The sequence below is a fragment of the Ahaetulla prasina genome, chromosome 4, assembly GCF_028640845.1.
Source record: "Ahaetulla prasina isolate Xishuangbanna chromosome 4, ASM2864084v1, whole genome shotgun sequence".
Lineage (NCBI taxonomy): Eukaryota > Metazoa > Chordata > Lepidosauria > Squamata > Colubridae > Ahaetulla > Ahaetulla prasina.
Genome location: NC_080542.1, coordinates 61421113 through 61442561, shown reverse-complemented (window position 1 = coordinate 61442561; position 21449 = coordinate 61421113). Strand labels below are relative to the sequence as shown.

Genomic DNA, 21449 nt, shown 5'->3' with positions numbered 1-21449 from the left:
AATAAAATTACCTTTCTGTCTTCTCAGAATCATTATTTACTAATTATGATGAAAACGCAACTTCACTGAACTTTCTCAGTCTCTCTTTATTGAGTCATATAGCATATTTGGGACAGGAAAGACTATTTCATCACATCTATTTAACAGCAAATCAGTTTTAAAATAAATATAAAACAGGAACCAGAAGTTTTCCTTTTGGTTTGATGAATAGCTTGAAAGAAATTCAAGACATAATTACTATCCTTTCCCCCCAAAAATAAGACATCCCCTGATAATAAGCCCAATTACGCTTTTGAGCGCATGCACTAAAATAAGTCTCCCCCCCAAAAAAGCTCTCCCTGAAAATATTTAAAAGCAGAGCTGGAAATCAGATAAGATGGCAAGAGGAGCCCCATCTTGCTCCATGCACCCTCCCAAAAAATAAGACTTGCCTGAAAATAAGGCCAAGGGCTTATTTTGGGGTTCAAAAATATAAGACGGTCTTATTTTGGGGAAAACATGGTATCTAAGTTGACTGTGGTGAGAATGCAACAAAGATAGGAGGATACATTAATTCTCACACTAGAACGGATGGCAAAGGATGTAGAATTGTTGTTGTAACATTTTTTGTAGCATACTGCACTGAAAAAAAGTCACTACTTTATTCTTTTTTTCATTTCACGTCTTTATCTTTCTCAATTTTTATTTTTATTTTACCTTATAAATTTTAATAGAAATACAATAAAAATTACCTTTCTGTTTTCTCAGAATCATTATTTACTAATTATGATGAAAACGCAACTTCACTGAACTTTCTCAGTCTCTCTTTATTGAGTCATATAGCATATTTGGGACAGGAAAGACTATTTCATCATATCTATTTAACAGCAAATCAGTTTTAAAATAAACTGGAAATAAAGCATACCTCTCTAAAACCTGCGCGTCAGTATCTAGGCTGACATTGCTACAGCTTGCTTCATTAGAATCTTGTACTGAATAAACACCCGTTGAAGTTTTTTTGTTTCCATCCATAGTTTGATTTGATTAATACTTGACTCTGAAATAATATAAATTAGGATTTAAAAGAAAATTAAACATGTATTGCAGCATTAATACATAATAAACTAGATACAGCATATTTTTTCATCTGTAGCTAGGATAAAAAAATTAATCATATGCATTATTAAAAACAAAGTTCTACATTAAAATATCTCAAATATGAGTTGCATATTATTAAAATTTGCAATACCTTCCTTTCTACAGTAGAATATATAAGAGTGCAGTTAATCTGCTTGAAATTCATTTATTCTAATATAGGATTCTTTCTGGATCTTGTACTAAGATTTCAGTTAATGCAACATTTAATAGAATCATAAAGTATTTAAAAATGGACTGTTATGTAGTCCATCTCTAACTTTTACAATAGTACACTATTTTCATCCAATTTTCACAATTTTTAAACAATTTCTTGTAAATGAATTGCTGAATCAACAAATACTACACTAAAAGATTGTTATAATTTTATTCTCTTGCTTCCTTCTCTCAACTGGCAGGAAGTCCCATGGAGCAACCTTATACATAGTTTGTTTCCCTGCAAAGTCAAAATAATGTAGGCTTAAAGGAATTTGTTGGTTTCTGACAAACATATAATTGCCTATGTGGAAGGAATCACAAAATTTCTATGGCAGAATACTTTTATCAAATGTAAATATATTTCATTTAGATCTCAATTTTAACAAGCACCTTCATTAAAACACTTACACAGAATATATATTTATAATATGTAATGTGAGCAAGGATATGTTTAGCAATATTTAAGGGAGCTGGATCACTTTTAAAATAAATGCTTTATAAAATTTAAATTTCCAAGCTAATATTGACCCAATTTAGTTTTTTAATTTCTAATTCTAATTCTCAACTCCTAGTGGCCATATAGATACAGATATTCAATAGAAGAAAATATTAGTAGCTTAAAGTTGAACTGTTCAGTCCTTGATGTAGACTGAGCTTGTGTCAGGGTTCCAAGCAACACTCCCAACGAAAGAAGATTCCAAGGCTAGAAATTCCTCAAATAATAATAATAATAATAACAACAGAGTTGGAAGGGACCTTGGAGGCCTTCTAGTCCAACCCCCTGCCCAGGCAGGAAACCCTACATCATCTCAGACAGATGGTTATCCAACATTTTCTTAAAAATTTCCAGTGTTGGAGCATTCACAACTTCTGCAGTCAAGTCGTTCCACAAATGTAACAAATGTAAATGTAACCAAAAAATGTAACAAAGTTACATTTTATTAGAGATGTCATATTGGCATCTGGTGGTGACTTGTGCTGCTTGTTGCAAGGAAGGGATGATGGCATGGACAACTTCTTTCCAGACTATCAAACTGCGGTTTCCTTGATAAGGCATCGGCTAGCATGTTTCCCCCCGTCCCGGGATGTATTTTAGCTCAAAGTTAAACCACATATTGCGCCCAGTGGATCTGTTTTGGAGAGAGTTTTCTTAGGTTTTTTATGGCTTCAAGGTTTTTGTGATCAGTCCAAGCATCGAAAGGCATTTTACTGCCTTCAAGAAAATCTCTCCAAGAGAGGAGGACCCAGCAGACTGCATAGGCTTCCTTCTCCCAAATTTCCACCTCCTCTTGGTATCAGTGAGCTTCTTGGACATATATGCACAGGGCAGAAGTTGGTAGTAGTATGGCCGCCATCGCTACATCGCTAGTTTCCGTCTGGATGATGAATTGTCTCTCTGGATCAGGGTGTTGAAGGACCGGTTCCTTGGCGAAGATGTTTTTAATTTTTCAAAGGCCTTTTGGCAGTCCATTGACCAGGCGAGCGGTTGAGTCAGTTCTGGTTTCGGGGGCTGGTGGTGTTTTTAATAGTTCTGTTAATGGCAGGGTGACTTCTGCGAATGCTGGAATGAATTGCCTATAGAAATTCGCAAAACCAGGAAGCTTTGCAGTTGTTTGAGGGTGCATGGGGGTTGCCAGTCTAGCACGGCTTTCACTTTCCCTGGGTCTATTTCCACTCCTCTGCTTGATATTTGATAACCTAGGTAATCTAGGGAGGTTTTGTGGAATTCACATTTTGACAATTTTGCATAGAGCTTTGTGGTTAGGAGTTTTTTCAGCACTTGCCACACCAGCTTTATGTGCTCTTCTAGAGTGTCACTGAATATAAGAATGTCATCTAAGTAAACTAGGACTCCTTCGTATAAGTGCTTATGTAGCACCTCATTTATTAATTGCATGAAGACTGTGGGAGGCCCTTGCAGGCCAAATGGCATGACTTTGAACTAGAAGCTGCCAAGGGACAGTTAAAAGCAGTCTTCCATTCATCTCCTTCTCTAACCTCTATGTGTTGTGGTCCGTCAGCAGCCTATAGAGCTGGCAACGGAGTCAGACAGCGATTAGGCTGAGGTGAGGCCAGGGCCATCGAGAAGTGAGGTGTGGACTCCAGAGACTCCAGAGACTGATAGTGAGGCAGAGGAACAGGTTCCTCCTAATGCATGCATGAGAAGAGCTGCCGGAAGGCAAGAGCAGCTCAAGCAGAGTGGACAACTCAGGAGTAGGGCCAAGAGATGATTGGCCCCTCCCATAAGGCTTAAACAGACCAGCACTGGCATTTGCGCTTTGCCGGAAAGCAACGTTGTAGCTGCATCTTCTGCTTTGTCTTCTGATTTGTCTACGTCTTTGTTTTTGTGGCTTCTGGACATTTGCCAGGAAGGGCCTTTGGCAGTTTGCCTAATAGGACCAAGTTTTGTGAGATAACTGAGGAATTTGTGTTGGGAAGCATTTGTTTTACTTTGAGTTGAATGAGGCTGGGAATGAAGTAATTCCCAGCTGTTCAAATAAAGTTTGTTTGTTTTTCCATGGACTAAGTTTATTATTACCTACTTGGGCCTGGGTCACAACAGTATGCGGTAATAGGCTACTCTCAGGTCCAATTTGGTGAACACCTTGCCCTTGGCTAAGTGTCTTAGCATGTCCTTCATGAGGGGAAGGGGTAGGTGTTCTCCACAGGCATGGCATTAATTCCATGAAAATCCACGCAGAGCCTCATCCCTCATCTTTTTTTTCTAGCACAGGGGCTGCCATTTTGGATTACTGGGCTGGATTAAATCCCATGCTAAATTGGCATTGATGTATTTTCTTAACTCAGCCATTTCTTTTGGAGTCATAGAGTATATCTTTGGTTTAGGCAGCTTTGCTCCCAGCATGAATTCAATCGTGCAGTCTGTTGAACGAGGGGGGTGGGGGGAGGAAGTTACAATTTTCCTCGCTAAAAACACCTGACAGGTCTCGGTATTCCCTTGGCACCTGTGGGCTGCCGGGAAATTCATCTGCAGTGTGGGCAGCAGTTTCTTGCTTGCTGGGGCTGCTGGGATTTATGGCCTTTTGGCAACTGTCTGGTTTCATGGGGAGCACTAGGCCAATTCCTATCCTTATTTTCAGTAGCCATCTTCACACATGATGGTCAGTTCCCATTTGTCCAGCCAAGCAAGGCCCAATATAAATGATTCAGTCATTTTTGGTAATATGTAGAATCAGATGAGTTCTCAGTGGTGCTCCCATCTCCAGTCTAACTAATGTTCTGTGACCAAAGTCATCAAGGTTCCACTTATTAGTATCCCATTGACTTGTTCAAAATGAATGGGACGCACTAGGGATCTCGTGCCTATCCCTAGCTGTTGAACTACAGGGGGGCTGATCAGGCATCTGGTGCAGCCAGTGTCTATGATGGTCTCTACCTCCCCTTGGGCTCCATTTCCAGTACTACGATCCAGATTTTGATAGTGAAGGGGTGGATGGCTTCACTTACCATTGGGACATCTTTGCTGCTGCTCCCATCAGCAGAATCCAGAGGGTTTCTATGGCTGGAGTTTCCTCATTCCCAGCTGGAAGGAAAGGAACCTCCACAGCCTGTTTGGTGATTCTCCCCTTGTACAGTGGCTTCCTCAGGATCCTTCTTCCCTTAGGTGCGGAGAGGGTCCGGACCTGAGGGACTGGGGCAGGGGCCAGGCAATTGGATATCCTGTGCCCATTGTGACCACATCGGTAACACTTGATCACCCGGGACAGCATGGGATGTGGCACATTAGTTGGTTTGACCATAGTTTGGCAGCCCAGAGGTCTTCTTGCCAGTTTTTCAGCAGTCAGCTTCCAATGTGGGTGGATTTCCAGATTCATGGCCACTGCTGTGTTGCAACAGGCTTGAATAGGCTATGGAACTCCCGATGCCACAGGCTTCCCTGAGGTCTGAGGTCTGAGTCAAGGGCCTCTTTGAAGTGGTAGATGAGAAGGCATTCAGGCCAGTCCCTCAGTTTTCTAGCCAGCCTCCGGAATTCCCACACTAATTCCTTGGGGGGCTGGCCTGCTTGCTTCAAAGCTTTGATCTGGGCTTCGGCTTCTATCCAGTGGGCTGTGTCCTTGAAGTGGCCTCGTAGCAGCTGGACGAACTCATCTACATCATCTAGCTCTGGGGCTTCCTCATTGTTTATTTTGGCTATCCACTCAGCTGCTTCCCTTTCATTCATGCTATCCGCAATTGCTGAAATCCTGTGCCAATCAGTCTGGTATTGGTCACAGTAGCGATCAATGTGGGACCAAACCCGACTGAGGAATTAGGCCAGCTTTCCTGGAGTCCCATTGAATGTCACTCTGAACTGTGTGGGAGGAGCGACTGATGGGGCCGGTTGCGGAACCAGTGCTGCGGGGGTGGCGCCGGCTGGGGGCCAGTGCTTGCAGCAGAACCGGAGCTGATGTCCATTGGTATTGAACCTACACCTGGCCGGAGTAAAAGGTCCAGCCGGGGGGATCTGGTCGGCAGGAGGCAATCTGGAGACTGGCTGCTGAGAGGGGAGATGTTGGGTCTTGGCAGCTCCAATGGTGGCCCTTATAGTGTTGGACTAGATTGGCTTAATGGGCCATGCAGCAGCACTGCTGTTTTTGGCTTTTTGATTGTCTTTTTTAAATAATATGTAGATGTTGCTTATCTCTTTGTGTCAGCTGATTTGTCAAGAGCGGCAGACTTCTAGGAATTCTCAAGCATTTTTGGAGTTGGCTTCATCTAGAATGCTCACAGTTTCCCAGTTAAAACTATGGTTAAGTTTGTCTATGTGTTCTGAAATTTAAAAGTTTTCATCATGTCTTCCAACTGATAGTTGGAGTTCATGGATGGGCTCTCCTAGTTTTCTCCTGCTTATCCTACATACCGGTAGTAGTTGCTACAATTCTAACACTGTATATTATAGATGAGTCCTGTTTTTTTCTTCTGGGTCTTCTGAGTCTTGATTTACTTAGAGTGGTTTTAGAGGGCTGTAGTTGGTTTAGATAATGCTATGTTGTAATTGTCTGTTGATGGTTTCTGGTGTGTCTTTTATGTATGGCAGTGATGTTCTTTTCAGAGCTTCTGCTTGTTGTGCTCTATTGGGCTGAATGGTCAGGCACCTTTTGATGAAATTGAATGGATATTCATTTTGTTGGAAGATGCTGTATAGACAATTTGTTTCCTTTTTCTGATATTGCTGCAATATGTTTGTGCTCATATAAACAGTGTTCTTGCACAACTTCTCTTATAGGACATTAGCTTGTTACTTTGGTAGTAGAGCACCTGGTTGGAGGGGTTAGTTTTAGAGTAGACCTGTGTTTTTAAGTGGCCATCATTACCTCTGCTGAAGATGATATCTAGAAGAGATAGTGTCTTTTGGTTTCCTTCTTCCCTGGTGAATTTTATTTCTTTGAAGATGTTGTCGATAATTTTGCATGTGTTCCCAATTTGGTCATTTTTATTATGAGAAAGATGTAATCTAGTGGTTTGCAAAACAAGCGCATCACTACTGATTCGCTTGTGCACATGTGCAATGCTTCTACGCATGCACAGAATTTTCTGCACATGCACATAAGCGTCTGGCACAGGTGGGTGGAGCCTACCACCGCCGCCACTATCGGTTTGCTGATCCGGGTAGAACTGGTAGCAACCCATCACTGATCTAGGTACAGGATCCATACTTTGGATTCTATGTATGGGAGTGCTATGGATTACAGGCATTGCACTACAGCCTCTGCTATTTTTTTATTGGATTGATATTCACTGGGATATAAATTTCTTTGTCTTCTTGTAATTCTTTTGCATTTTGAATATATTGTGAGCTGTCCATATATTGTGAGCTGTGGTTCAGTAAGATAATGATCATTTAGTTTTTCTTTCGGTTTTTTAGGGCTGTTCTGCCCTTTGCGTTGAGTTGGTATAAATCTTACAAAAAGATAGGTCTCCCACAGGTACAAGGTGAGAAATGGGGGAAGGGGAATCACTTTATACCAAGTTCAAACATATTGGGTTTGGAATGTGTTCTCATTGGTTAGCATAATTTGAGTCATAAAGCATATAGAAAGCATGTCTAGCAAGTGTACATTTCTATGTAACAACATACTGTATAACATTCTAATATTCTTAGCATGATCTTATTAATGACTAATTGAATATTCAAGGTTGTGTTTCCAACATTATAAAGAGTTTTTAGATTATTAAAGTTTTTAGTAAATTTCTGGGTAATTTTTCTCTCTGGCTGCTTTCAACTCGTTATCAGAATCCCACATATCTTCCAACCAGTTATCAGAATTTAATATTTTTTCAAAGAAACTAGACACATTAATCAAAGGCACTCCTGGTTATTAAAAACAGTTACTCAATGAGCACCAGCCTCTTTCTCCATATCCATATCAATGCCATAGCCTACACGACAATCATCAGATTTTTCCTTCACTCAAGCTGGCTTTTAAAAATGTCAGTGAGAATGACACATGAATTAAGAGGTAATTTGTTCAAAAGGCTGTTAGCATTAGTTCCACCTCTACAGCAAAGCAATTCGTTTTCATCACTTTAGTGCTTTTTCTAATCTATAATCAAATTTAAGTGAAATATACAATGGGAGGAATAATAAAGATGAAAGGCTTAACCACTCTCCATAATCAAAAGATGGAAAATGAAATGGTATAGTACTCTCACTGGTCCAAAGATCAGTATGTTTTACCTATTAAAGAGGCATTTAAAAGTTACCTTAGATAGCTTCGGAAATAATTTATTTAAACCCATTCTTTGTACTTCTATCACTGTAAGATTTGTAACAGTGTCACTCCAGAAACTAGGTACATCAACATTAACACCTGGCACTTGGTTCCAAGATTCAAATCCTTTCTTATTTGATTAAAATGATTAAATTTATTTTGTTTTTATGGTTAAAATATGTGTTTATGTTTAAATATATGGTTAAAATAGGTGTTTATGGTTAAAATATGTGTTTATGTGTGTCCAATCACACTTGGCCAATAAAAAATTCTATTCCATTCCATTCTATTCTATTAATCTCTCATCCTCCATATACTAAGCATTAACTGTTCAATTTTAGTTATTGCTTTGTCACTTCCTGATACATTATTATGTTTTGCATTAATTATTTTCAATTTTAATCGTCTTCTTTTAAAATCTGCAATTCTTGCAAAGCTTTGGAATGGGTGCACCTTCCAACTGCAAATAATATCTGGAAAGGAGACGGTAACGTGTACATTAACACATTGTTATTATTTTACACACACAAACCACAGGTGCACATCCCGCCAGCCTCTCTTGCAGCAAAGGCAAGGATGACGGCCGTCCTGTGTAGCTTCGCAGCAACCCTGGGACAAGGCTGCGAAAGCGGGCAAGGAATCCAGCAACTTTTATAAGCGGCACCATACTTAATCCTAGCGTTCCAGCCATGCCTCCCTTGCCTCCAAGAACACCTTTCACCCTCTAAAATGAGGGTTACGCTAAAGAGCCAAGAGAAGGGCGACTCAACAGCCCTTGAACACGCCTCACCTCGCGGGGCTGATAAGCTCCCACCGGCGTTTCTTTGGCCAAGCAGGCAGCAATCACCGGCGTCGGGCCGCCTTCCGATTGGCTGAAGGGAGGCAATTAGGGCCGCCTCTCTCTAATCTCCTCATTTTTCTCTCCGCTCGCTCCCGGGACCGCCAGAGCAACAGCCAGCCAGCCAGGAGCGAGTGAGCTGCAACGGGCGGCGGAACGTTTTGTGTTGCTATAGCAGCAGGGATTGTTTGTTGTTGCAGCTAGTTGAGGAACGCCGCCCCCACCGCTTCGCTTCGAACTTCCCGGCCGGCGGGAAGGCGCTGAGCGCGAGAGGTTCGGCCCCGTCTTCCCCGACCCCAAGCGCGACGACGGCAGCGGCGGTGGATGTAGGTGAGCGTGTGCGTTTGCCTCCAGGGATCCTCGGTACACTTTTTGCCGGTCAGAGGATAACAGTATCCTCTTTAGTTCAGTATTGAAAAGAAGATTGGAGTAAATTGCAGGTGTATATACAGGAAGAGCATCTAATGGCTTTACAGGCGGGGAAAAATCTACATTTATCCCCATAGGGCAGAGAACATAGGATGTTTGATGAAATGTGAAATATCTAATTTGAACTTTTTGCACTGCACAGGTATGAATTCAGATAAAGAGTCGCATGGACCCATAGATCAATATACACCATGTGGCAAGTACATTGTTTATACTCATGTGATTTTTTTTAAAAAGGGGAGGCAGTCTGACTTGCAATCCATTATCCTAAAATAGCTTATATTTAAATTAATGTTAATGTTGTTATAAGATAAGCAACATGAAGTAAAATACACTTAATAAACTGAACATTTCAGATCCCAATTTACATCTTTGTTAATCCAAAAGGAATAGGAATGTACAGAAAGTGGCAGTTATAATAGTAACAGATTCCTGTGGAAAGAGCCAAAGAGATCTAAAATCTTTACAAAATTTAAAGCCTTTATTTTTTTCTTTTTCTTTTCCTAGGGAGCTAGGAATGAAAAGATGGGAGACAGGTTAAATATGTGCAATACTTACCAGGCTAAGTATTTTCCCAGTTACTGATTTACTTGTATACAAAATTATATTAGTTTGCATTTATGACATATACTAAACATTCCATTACAGGTCCAATTGTGATCAACTTATGACCATAATTGATCCCAAAACTTCTGTTAAGTGACACATTTGTTAAGTGAGTTTGGCCCCATTTTATGACCTTTCTTGCCACAGTTGTTAAGTGAATCATTGAAGTTGTTAAGTTTAGAACTTAAGTGAATTTGGCTTCCCCGTTGACTTGGCTTGTCAGAAGGTCACAAAGGGTGATCACATGCAGTGGTCATAAACGGTCATAAATATGAACCAGTTGCCAAGCATCTGAATTTTGAACACATGATCATGGGATGTCACAAAGGTCGTAACTGTGAAAAATGGTCATAAGTCACATTTGTCAGTGCTGTTGTAACTTTGAACAATCATTAAATGAACTGTTTAAATTGAGGACTACCTGTATATATTTTCTCAGAAATAAAGCATATCCTGCTAAGTGCAGCTAACTCTCAAGTAGTTTTACATAAAAATGATTTTGTTTTTTGTCTAAATGGCATTGTGTCTTCATCTAGTATAAAAGAGAAAGAAAGAGAGCTTAATGGAGAGTGGCTTAAAAATGGTAGTGTTAATATTAATAAGAATTCTACTGAATACTGGTGCTCGTGAAAGAGATAATAATTTGGTAAACTAAACATATCCCAAAGTTGTAGAACACTTGTCAGTGTTGGCTGCCTTATAGTTAATGACATATTTATTTGAAAGCCATGTCAAATGGAAAAAAATATTTGAAATGTTTTAAAAGACATTTGGATAAAAATGTTTATGAACCATTTCTGTTGAAGGGAAAATTAATTATATGTTTGTCAAAATACAAATATTCTTACATTACTAGGTCTTCTTTTCTTTGGATGTCATCTGATATTGGTGACAGCAACTCTTAAGGAAATTAAAAATGGACAAAATTGGAATTAAAGTCAATATTTATAAATTGGATTGTGACAGTTTGAAAACAATACACAGAGCTCCTATGTAAGAGTATCCCAGGTTCCCAGATGCAAATTATTTCCAAAGTACAGCAGAAAAGGAAAAGAAACAAATCCAAAACAAAATTGCTTAAAATTCTCTGTGGAATAAGACAGTCATCTCTGCAAGAAAAAAATGTATCTCAGATTTAAATGTTGCATATATACAAATATATATTTTAAAAGATTATTCTCTTTTTAAAAATAAATTTCCATAGATAAAAATGTCATGTAATACATTTGAAGTACATGAAAAAAAAAACGTTTCTTTCCCCAGAACCTTAATTTGACTGTTGTCAAACTCCTATGGGGCCATGTAGGGGTTATGTAGGGGTTATAGCTGGCTTTTTAGGCAAAGTATGAATCCTAGATGTTTGCCTGAGCTAATTATGTCAATCTTTTGTTTGTTGCTTATCTGAGTTTCTATTTTGACCCTGTTCTGAATGGATTACCAAATCTGCATTTCTAAAAGCTAGCCTCAGTTTCTGCTTGGGACAGGGAAACTGGGGCTGGTTTCTGAATTGGCTGGACCAATCTTTCTTAATGGGCACAAAATATTTGCTGAGGGCTATTAAGAAAGACTTGGGGGCTGCTTTCTGTCTCCAAGAGCATGTTTCTCCATTTCTCCCTTAGGGAAATATAATATGCCTTTTTAATATTTCCCAAAATATGTCATTGTTTTGGGGGAATGGGTGCTAACTTTCTACAGCATCTTGGTACTCAACCACACTGAAACTCATTTAATTTGTACTCAACCCATCTGGATATGAAAACTATGTCCTGGTACTCTCTTTCATTTAGTAATCAAAACAAAAGCTAGAACTTGTCAGTGTTGGCTGCCTTATAGTTAACTCAATACTGGACAGTTATGCTGGACCTAATTCTTACTAACAGAGAAGAAACGATAGAGGGGATTAAAATTGCAGGAACTTTAGGGGAGAGTGACTATGACTTATTAGAATTCAATGCAGACACAAGCAATATAACATAATCAAAGCAGTGTTTTAGACTTTAACAAACTCAGAGAGCTTGCAAAGGATTCTATCTTCCCAAATCTTAAAAAGGAAAATAACTCAAGAAACTTAGGAAATTCTGCAAATATAAATTATAATTATAAAATAAAGAATATGATTTTTCTTTTCAAGATGGCTGCTGCACAGTAAGGGCTTCTTTTTTCTCTTATTGATGATCTGATTTCACTGCCAAAGCTGGTAAAATATAACTTTTGGACAATTGTGGATCCAGCTGGGAAGAAAGGTCTTGAAGATTCTAATTCCCTCTGGAAATGATTGAAAAGTCACTGGATGCTTCCTGTCAAGCAGTTTTGTTTTCTAAGCATGACTAAGTATTAACTTTCACTTTTTAAATTTATTGTTTTTTGTTTTTTCCTTTAAAAGTTGATTAACTGATGAATGCTGATTTATTTCAACCCCTTGTTTTTTCTTTTTTGATATATGTTGTTCTGGATAACTGAACCTTCCTTCAGTATGGAAAGCATGGCAGCATTTGGCAGGGGTATGTGTGTGTGAAGAGCTCAGACTCTCACCACTGGATTCTGTATTTTTTGAATTTGCAAAATATCTGGAGTTTATTTCTATTGAATTTTTCTTATAATCTTGGATTGAAATCTAGAGAAAAACATTCCTTTTTTATTCTTGTTCCCTTATCAAGTTTCACAGATTAAAATGTCTGAACTGTGGCTGAAACCTAAGAAAGGAGGGTGAGGGAATATTCAACCTTAGCCAAATTTCTCTTTAATAAACTGAATGAGACGATAATTATTTTGCAAAAAATGTTAGGGCATGGAGCTTAGGATAAAAATGTAGAGAAAAACTTTGATCCAGTTCCAGATCAAAGAGGTATTTTCATGGCCAGAGATCTTACAAAGTGGATTTTATCTGTTGCCTCAATGTTCGAGTCTGCATATTTCTACATCATCAGATCTCTGATTGAAAAGGAAAATGACAAACTTTTCTGCTACGAAGAATGAGGGAGACCGGATGGATTTATTACAGTTATCTGGTAACCAACTTCTATTTGGATTTTGATCTAAACACAACTTATTTTGGAGACTGAATCTATTATATTTATAATAATAATAACAACAGAGTTGGAAGGGACCTTGGAGGCCTTCTACTCCAACCCCTGCCCAGGCAGGAAATACTACACCATCTCAGACAGATGAGAGATGGCACCAAGAAACAAACATAGATATTTGATCCAGGATGAACTGTTTATAACTTTTGGGATGATTTGGGATAGATAAGATGCCGTGGTAAACTTTCTACGAGTGGATTTCAATAATAACAGAGAATTTTGAAACTTTAATTTTGTTTTGTTCTAATATTATTTTTCCTGTTAACTACTTTGTTACTAATATAACACAGAGAAGACAGGTCAATAATTTGCAAATAGATTCAGTAGTTTAAAATTTTTGGGAAGGCCAAAGTATTGTTGACTTTTTTTAATGTTTTAATGTTTTGTGCTTTTTGTCTTTTTTTCTTTTTGTGTGCTTTTTGGTATGGAGTCTTGCTTTTATTCCCTTTGCTAAAATGTGCAAATGATTGCTACCAATTAGTTAATTAAAATGCAGTGTTTGTGTGTACATATGAATGTACAGTATATATGTTTGCATATCTATATATTAGAAAATTCTTGTTCCCAACAAAAGTTTTAGTGGACAAAATGGTACATCAGAGGACATTAATTTTTTTAACCAAGGCATCTCAAATGGGAAAATTTACAGAATGTACAAAATTCCATCATGACTAATGGAATTGAAATTTGATAAATTTACAAAATATTTTATGACATAATTATAAAGAATTTTATGACATGATACAAAATGTCATAAAACATTTCTGATAGTCAACTGCTGATGTTTGCATTATATAGTTCATTATAGCTATTTCCAAGGCAGATATATCTCTGAATATCTCCCTGAATTTTAAAGAACTTTTCCACTGACATTTTATGAATCTTTGAATCAACGTGAATCAATCCTCTTATAGGCTAATTTACAGAATGGTTCCAAACTCCTATGGGATTGAAATTTGGCAGTCTAGTCGCCACTTCAATACCATCAAACCTTCCAACTACATTTCCCAGAAAACTATAGGTTGTGTGGCATAGGTTGTATTTAACATTAGACATTAAAAAAAAAAATCACCCTGCCTGAATGCTGAAAAATACATCAAAAAATAATATGTTCTCTTCCTTTTACATAACAGGTCTACAAATAATTATAACAAATTTTAAAATAATAAATTATAATAATTTCCCCATCTATATTTAACAAAAATGTTATGTTAGATAATACCCTAGATATGGAAATTAATTTTTTAATAATCAAATTGACCCAACATCTGTTCATGATATGGGAAAGAAAGCTAAACTTTCCTGCCTCTGATCCATGGTGGCTTTGATATGGATTTCATATAGCTGAATCCAGTGTTCTAAAGCCAAATAAGGCAGATGAGATGTAACATAAATTGTGTGAAATCTACCCAACATTCCTTTGTTGAAACTACCCTTTAACCCCAAAGATTAGTTTAGGCATACCATTTGTGGGCTTCAACATTGCTGATCACCACTAGATGGCAGAAACAAATTAGAATTTGCTTGTTTAGAGTTTATTTAGATTGTTTAAGAGTTCAATCAATTTTTATTATGGTAACAGACCAGCATTAGATGGTTTAGAATTTTGCAGTCCAGATTTGTTTTCATAGCTAGAATTTTGTTTGAACAAATGGCAGCCCAATTATAGTGAACATAATTTATATATGTAGCTGAGTTATTAGACCATAGATAATAAAGCAAGGTGAAATGAAGTAAATTATTCTTTATAGCTTAATGTGTGAATACTCACAATGAAAAGTAGTACAGTAGTGGCTAAAATTGTGGAAACCTTTTGGGAAAAGTGTATTTTTGAGGTTTGATGGCTAATAACACCACTTTTTCTGGACTTTTAAGATAAATCATATTCCACTGCTGGGAAGGCCTGGGAATAGCCCAGACCTTAACCCAATTGAAAATCTATGGAGCCGACTAAAGAAACTTGTTAGTCAGAAGTGACTCAGCAATAAAACCCAGTTAATAGAAGCAATCATTCAATCTTGATTTCACATTATAACAGCTACAGAACTAAAAGTCTTGGTTCACTCCATGGGAAGACGTTGTAAGGCCATAATTCAGGTTACCCAACTAAGTATTAATTCATATGGTGATAATTTTTGTATACCTTGTTTTTTCCTATGGTGATAATTTTGGTATTTTCCCCAAAAGGTTTCCACAATTTTGGCCACTACTGTTATCTATAAATACCAGCAAATAGCATAAATTTCCAAAGAAAAGTCAGGAAAGCTAGGGCTAAGAATGAATGAACATTTGCAACAAATGCTAAAAACAATACAATTAGGAGAATTTCCTGACAACAATTAACCAGTGGAACAGCTTGCCTTCAGAAGTTGTGGGTGCTCCATCACTAGAGGCTTTTAAGAAGAGACTGGACAGCCACTTGCCATCGCCGCCTATCCCTGCCACCTAGAACCGGCCAAAAATGCGATGCGTGGAGGCCGAAAATGCAATGCGCTAAGGTGACGATTGGCAGCAATGTGCTGTGGCAATCCCTGCAGTCTGGAATGGGTCCAAAACAGTGTGCGCATAGGCCAAAAATGTGATGCACGGAGGCCAAAAACATGACGTGTGGAGGTGGCGATGGGCTTTGGTGATCCCCGCAGCCTGGAACAGCTGATTGGTGGTATCCAACTGCCAATCAACTGTTCGTGCTAAATCAGGCTGCAATAAGGTGCTGAATTTTACCAGGCTGTTTGCTGTTTGCTGCAAGGACGCTAGCCAGATGAATACCAATGGATGCTGGTAGGCAGAGACAGAATTTTTTTTTTCTTGTTTTCCTCCCGAAAAACTAACGTGTGTCTTATACTCTGGAGCATCTTATACTCCAAAAAATACGGTAAATTGATCTCCTCCTCTTTGTGGCAGCTTCTCAAATACTGGAGTACTGTTGTGTTTCCCTGAAAATAGGATCCTGTCTTGTATTTTTTTGAACTCTGAAATAAGCACTTGGCCTTATTGCCATACGCTCAAAAGCCTGATTGGGCTTATTATCAGGGAATGTCTTATTTTGGGGAAAACAGGGTATTATATTCCCCCTAATCCTTCTTTTCTCTAGACTAGCTAAACCCAAATCCTACAACCATTCTTCATATGCTTTAGGCCTTTAATCATCTTAGTTACTCTTCTTTGCACTTTTTCCAATACCTCAACATCCTTTTTGTAATGTGGTGACCAAAACTGGATGCAGTATTCCAGATGTGGTCTTACTAAGGCTTTATAATACTTCATGTGATTTTTATTCTATTCCCGTTTATACAACCAAGGATTGTACTAGCCTTTTTGGCTGCTGCCGTACACTGCTAACTCATGCTTAAGTGATCGTCTACTAGGACTCGAAAGTCCCTCTCACAGATACTGTTTTTGAGCGAGGTTAATCTGTATTTGTATCTTTTTTTTTTTCTGCCCAGGTGTAAACCATTGCTTTTCTCCACATTAAATTTCATTTTGTTGGCTAAGGCTCATTGTTCAAGTCTGTTAAGATCTTTTTGGAGCTTGTCTTCTGGGGTATTGGCTATTCTTGCCACATTTTCCCACATTTCTTGAGTTGTTTTCCCTTTTAGGATTTTCATCCATGGAATCTTTCCTAGGTTCTCTCTGAGTTCGTTAAAATCAGCTCATTTAAAGTTTAAGACACTGAATAGAGTAAATTACAGAACAGTATTCTGTTCTGGAAGGGACCTTGTAAATCATCTAATTCAACCCCCTGCACAAGCTGGAGACCCTATACTAGGGATATCAAATTCAAGGTCCACGGGCCACATTCAGCCCGTGATGTGGAAAATCTAAGGGATCAACCTGCATCACTTAGGTCCAGTCTAACCACGTCGCTTCGGCCTGGTCTATCCAATGTGAAGAGGAAACATTGGGCCAGTGTGGTTTCGGCCCGATCTACCCAATGCGAAGAGGAAACATTGGGCCAGCGTAACTTCAGCCCTGTCTGCCTAATGCAAAGAGGAAACATGCCAGCAGTTGAGGAATGGGGGTCAAGCTGCCTTATACACTGTAAGCCGCCCTGAGTCTTAAACAAACAAACAAACAAACAAACAAACAAACAAACAAACAAACAAACAAACAAACACCCACCAAATCGGGCATACCCAGTGAGTGGCATCAAGCTGGCTATGCCTACCCAGTCAGCCATTCCTCACCTCCCCGAGGTCAACCACAGCCCTGATACAGCCCTCAATGAAATTGAGTTTGACACACCTGCCCTACACCATTTCTGACAGATGGCAGTCCAGTCTCTTCTCAGCACCTTCCAGTGATGAAGCTCCTACAACTTCTAAAGGCAAACTGTTCCATTGGTTGATTATTCTCCCTGTCATTTCTCCTTATTTCTAGGTTGAATCTCTCCTTGATCAGTTTCCATCCATTATTCCTTGTCTTGCCTTCAGGTGCTTTGGAAAATAGGTTGACTCCCTCCTCTCTGTGGCAGCCCCTCAAATATTGGAACACTGCTATCATGTCTCCCCTGGTCCTTCTCTTCACTAGATAGGCTTGCCCAGTTCCTGTAACAGTTCTTCACGTTTTAGCCTCCAGTACCCTAATCATCTTTGTTGCTCTTTGCATTCTTTCTAGAATCTCAACATCTTTTTTATAGTGTGGTGACCAAAACTGGATGCAGTATTCTTATTAAGACTTTATAGAGTGGTGTTAATATCGCACATGGTCTTTTGAATTCCTCTGTTAATGCAATTTAGAATTGCATTGGCTTTTTTGGCTACCGCTGCACACTGTTGGCTCATGTTTAATTGGTTGTCCTCTAAGACTCCTCACAATTACTGCTGTTAAGCCTGGGTTCTCCCAATCTATAGGTGTACTTTTGGTTTTTCTTGCCTAAGTGTAAGACTTTATTTTTCTCTACATTGAATTTCATTTTGTTATTTAGGGCCCAGTATTCAAGTCTGTCAAGATCGATCTGGATCTTGAACCTATCATCTAGAGGCTTTGCTATTCCTGCCAGCTTGGTATCATCTACAGATTTGATAAGTTCCCTTTCTATTCTCTCATCTAAATAATTTATGAAGATATTGAAGAGTATTAGATCTAAGACAGAACCTTGTGGTACCCGCTGCTTACTTCCCTCCGTGCAGATGTAGTACCATTAAGGACTACTCATTGAGTATGGTTTGTCAGCCAGTTACAAATCCATCTGATGGTGATGCTATCTATCCCACTATTTTTTTAGCTTACCAAGTAGTACTGATTGGATTTTATTCTATTGCTTCTGTTTGCATTATATTGAATTCCAATATGACGTCACTGTTGCCCAATGTTCTAGCAATTTCAACTCTACCACTTCTCTATTAATAAGAATTAGGTCCAGTATAGCTTTTCCTCTAGTTCCTTCCTCTACCTTTTGGATGACAAGATTGTTAGCGAGGTTGGTTAGGAATCTCTTCAATCTCTCACTTGCTGCAGAGTTTGTCTCCCAGTTGATATCAAGTTAAAGTCACACGTTCAGTCGTGTTTGACTTTGCAACTTTATAGGCAAGTGCTCTCCAAGCTACCCTGTCAAGCACAGTTTCTTTCAGTTGTTGGATGTTGGGTTTTTGTTATCGGCTTTGATGTTATCCAGTTCTTTTCTTGCCCTTTCTTCTTGAGCCACTAACCATTCCTAGCATCATTGACTTCTCCAATGAATTTGCATGCATGCTATGGCCAAAGTAAATCAAACATAGTCTCGTGATTTTAGCTCCTCTGTTGGTTTAGCTCCTCTGTTGGTTGCTCTGACTGACCATGGTATAAGCAATAATTTGAGATATTAATTTTTCTTCGCTCAGCCATTCTTAGTGTCCGCATTTCATACCCATACATCATTATTGTGAAAAATATTACTCTAACTAGCTTGCCTTTGTGTTTATATCAATATCTCTACTTTTCAAGATCTTATTCATGTTAATTGTTGCAGTGTGGCCTAAGATTATCCTACCCTTGATTTCAGGTGTAGAACTGCCATTGTGAACAATTTTTGATACAAGAAAGATAAATTTTTGAACTAATTCAATTTCTTCATTGTTGATTTTAAATATCTCATGTCTATCTGCAGCTGTGTTTTTCTGAAAAGTAGATTCAATCCTAATTTTTCACTTTCATCCTTGATTTTTCAGATCAACTTTTCCAGGCCTTCCTTATTTTCAGGTATAAAAATGTAAGTATAAATAATAAATAAATGTATATATTTATAATATAAATTTTCTGTATCTTACTCCTAATCTTGACACTAAACATACTTATCTCTGTAATTTTTGCTTCCTTGTTCATGGCTTGTGGGAGGGACTTCACAGTGGCAATAGACTTCACTCTCCACTGCCAGCATTTACTTACCTAAGACATGATCACCTCTTCCAACCATTTACTGAGATTGCTAACTTTTATCCACAATCCTTCTTATCTTATCATTTCCCTTGTGAATTACTCCCAGCAGCAGTGGAAATCTTTCTTACGCCCAGCATCACATGGGTGGATAAGCCACTGGCCACACCTGTGAGTAGCTGAAGGATGTCACCAGGAAACAACTGCAGATGCAGTTTCTTAGGCAGAGTTGTACATGCTGGCAGGCATATTGACTCTCAACCGAAAGGAAAAATAATGGAACACTCCCTGCAGCAGTGGGAGGATGAACCAGTCAGACTATTCAGAGAGCATAGAGTCAGCTTAAGGCAGTTCTGTGTTAATCACCTGGCATCCTGATATATTCCATTGAAAAAATAATAACAATCTCGGCCTGGTTTCAAATAAAACAGATAGTATCCCTTCTTCACAATATAGGGACATACCAGTTGAAACGTATTAGTTAACATATTGATAACAAGTATTTGGGAAGTGTTTGCATTTATGTCCTTAGTAAAGGACACAATATTTTATTATCTATTATAGATTTTTTGAAAATGTTGCCTATGAATATTATATACATCCCACCTTCTCTTTTTTAGAGCAGAGAGATGTAGATGTTATATTGTGTGATGCCTGCTACTGTATCCTTAGGAGGGAGAAATGATCATTATTATCTTTAATACTATTAAACATTTCCCCTATCCTAGATCTTGGAGAAAAATTCAATAGGTAGAGAAAAATGGAAAATACAGTCTAAATATCTGGCTGATTATATGACCAACCTTAAGAATTTATTACACTTGTCCTTCTCCTATTTTCCACACACAAATGATCTTATGGGATTTGTGCTCAAAGAGAGTGACTAGTCATAAATTCCCAGCCAGTTTTCATGCCTAAGATGGGACTAGAATAGTCTCTTCTTCTCTAGCTTGTTGCTTTAACCACCAGAGCAAACCAGCTCTTATATAAAATGTATTATCACTTTATACTCACTGCAATCAACCAAGACTTTCCTCATCCAAGCTACAGATGTCCACCTTAAAAGATACTCAATGGAACCAACTATAAGTTTATAAGTGGTCAAAAAAGAAAAAAAATAGTTGGCCTGTTGCTCAAAGTTTAACTCTGAGTAAGGACATGGCCACAATGTGCATTACTCCTTTTAAGCAGGAAAAGGTGCACGGTGTGACTGCAACATCGCAATGACTCAGCTGGGCTGTTGACACAGTAATCCAATTACTGGATTTTCTTCCTACTTACGAAAGCCTACTCCACTTTGTCATAATCTTTAACTTTGAACTGAAGACATTTATTATTCCTATAAAAGCCTCTTCCAGCATTCTACCTCTATGAATATAGGGCTACAATGATTCAGCTGGGTTGTTGACAGCACTAGTCGAATCAGTGAGATTTATGGGTCATTTCTGAAACTTTCTAGCCCAGCTTATTCAACTCTATGAGCCAGAGCATGCTCTCCAATTCTGACTGGAGAATAATAAATTGTGCCTGAGCCAAGATCAAGTGCATTTCCTTCAAATGACAGCTGCCTTTGAACCAGAAGGAACTTTGTGTATAAAGACCATTTAAAGCAATAAACAGTGTTAAGGTCCTAAAAAAGGTCATCTCATGCAAGTGTCAGGTCCTAGTATCTAAGGAAAAGCCCTTTCTTCGCTGTTTTTGTAACTGGTTGTATCACTGGAAACCACTTTATACTGGAAAAGCTTCTACAGGATTAATTCACCAGGATAAAAAGCTTTCTATGATTGAATGGGAACCTAAGACTGACTTTATTTGGCATGGGTTGTGAACCTCTCCTTCATCTGTCCAGACTTTGTTTTCTCTATTGAAAGAGTGGGCAAGTAGATGCTTCAGATATGGAAGGTCAAGGATTTGCATTGGAGAAGGGAGGACACTGACCTTTGCAGACTGACTAACTTGCTTTCTCATCTAGGCCTGGGATGAATAACATCCATTACTACCGACATTCACTGCATTATTTTGGAGAGTCCCTCTCTCTTGGCCCCATCTATCTCAATGTGTTGTTGGGGAGGGGCATATTGATTACATCTGATG

The 21449-nt window shown here is 38.5% G+C and overlaps 1 protein-coding gene across 1 annotated transcript in view; it reads right to left on the bottom strand.

Annotated features, from left to right (window-relative positions):
* The window catches only part of SUN3 (Sad1 and UNC84 domain containing 3), a 42695-nt gene extending 23294 nt beyond the window's left edge, over nucleotides 1–19401 (bottom strand). Inside the window, exons 1-3 of the mRNA XM_058180470.1 lie at nucleotides 19274–19401; nucleotides 10767–10818; nucleotides 905–1036 (exon numbers count right to left, since the gene is read on the bottom strand). Of these exons, the coding sequence (XP_058036453.1) occupies nucleotides 905–1011 (107 nt within the window). The 5' untranslated portion in view covers nucleotides 1012–1036; nucleotides 10767–10818; nucleotides 19274–19401. The remainder of the gene's footprint in view (nucleotides 1–904; nucleotides 1037–10766; nucleotides 10819–19273) is intronic.
* Between the last annotated feature and the right edge of the window lie 2048 nt (nucleotides 19402–21449).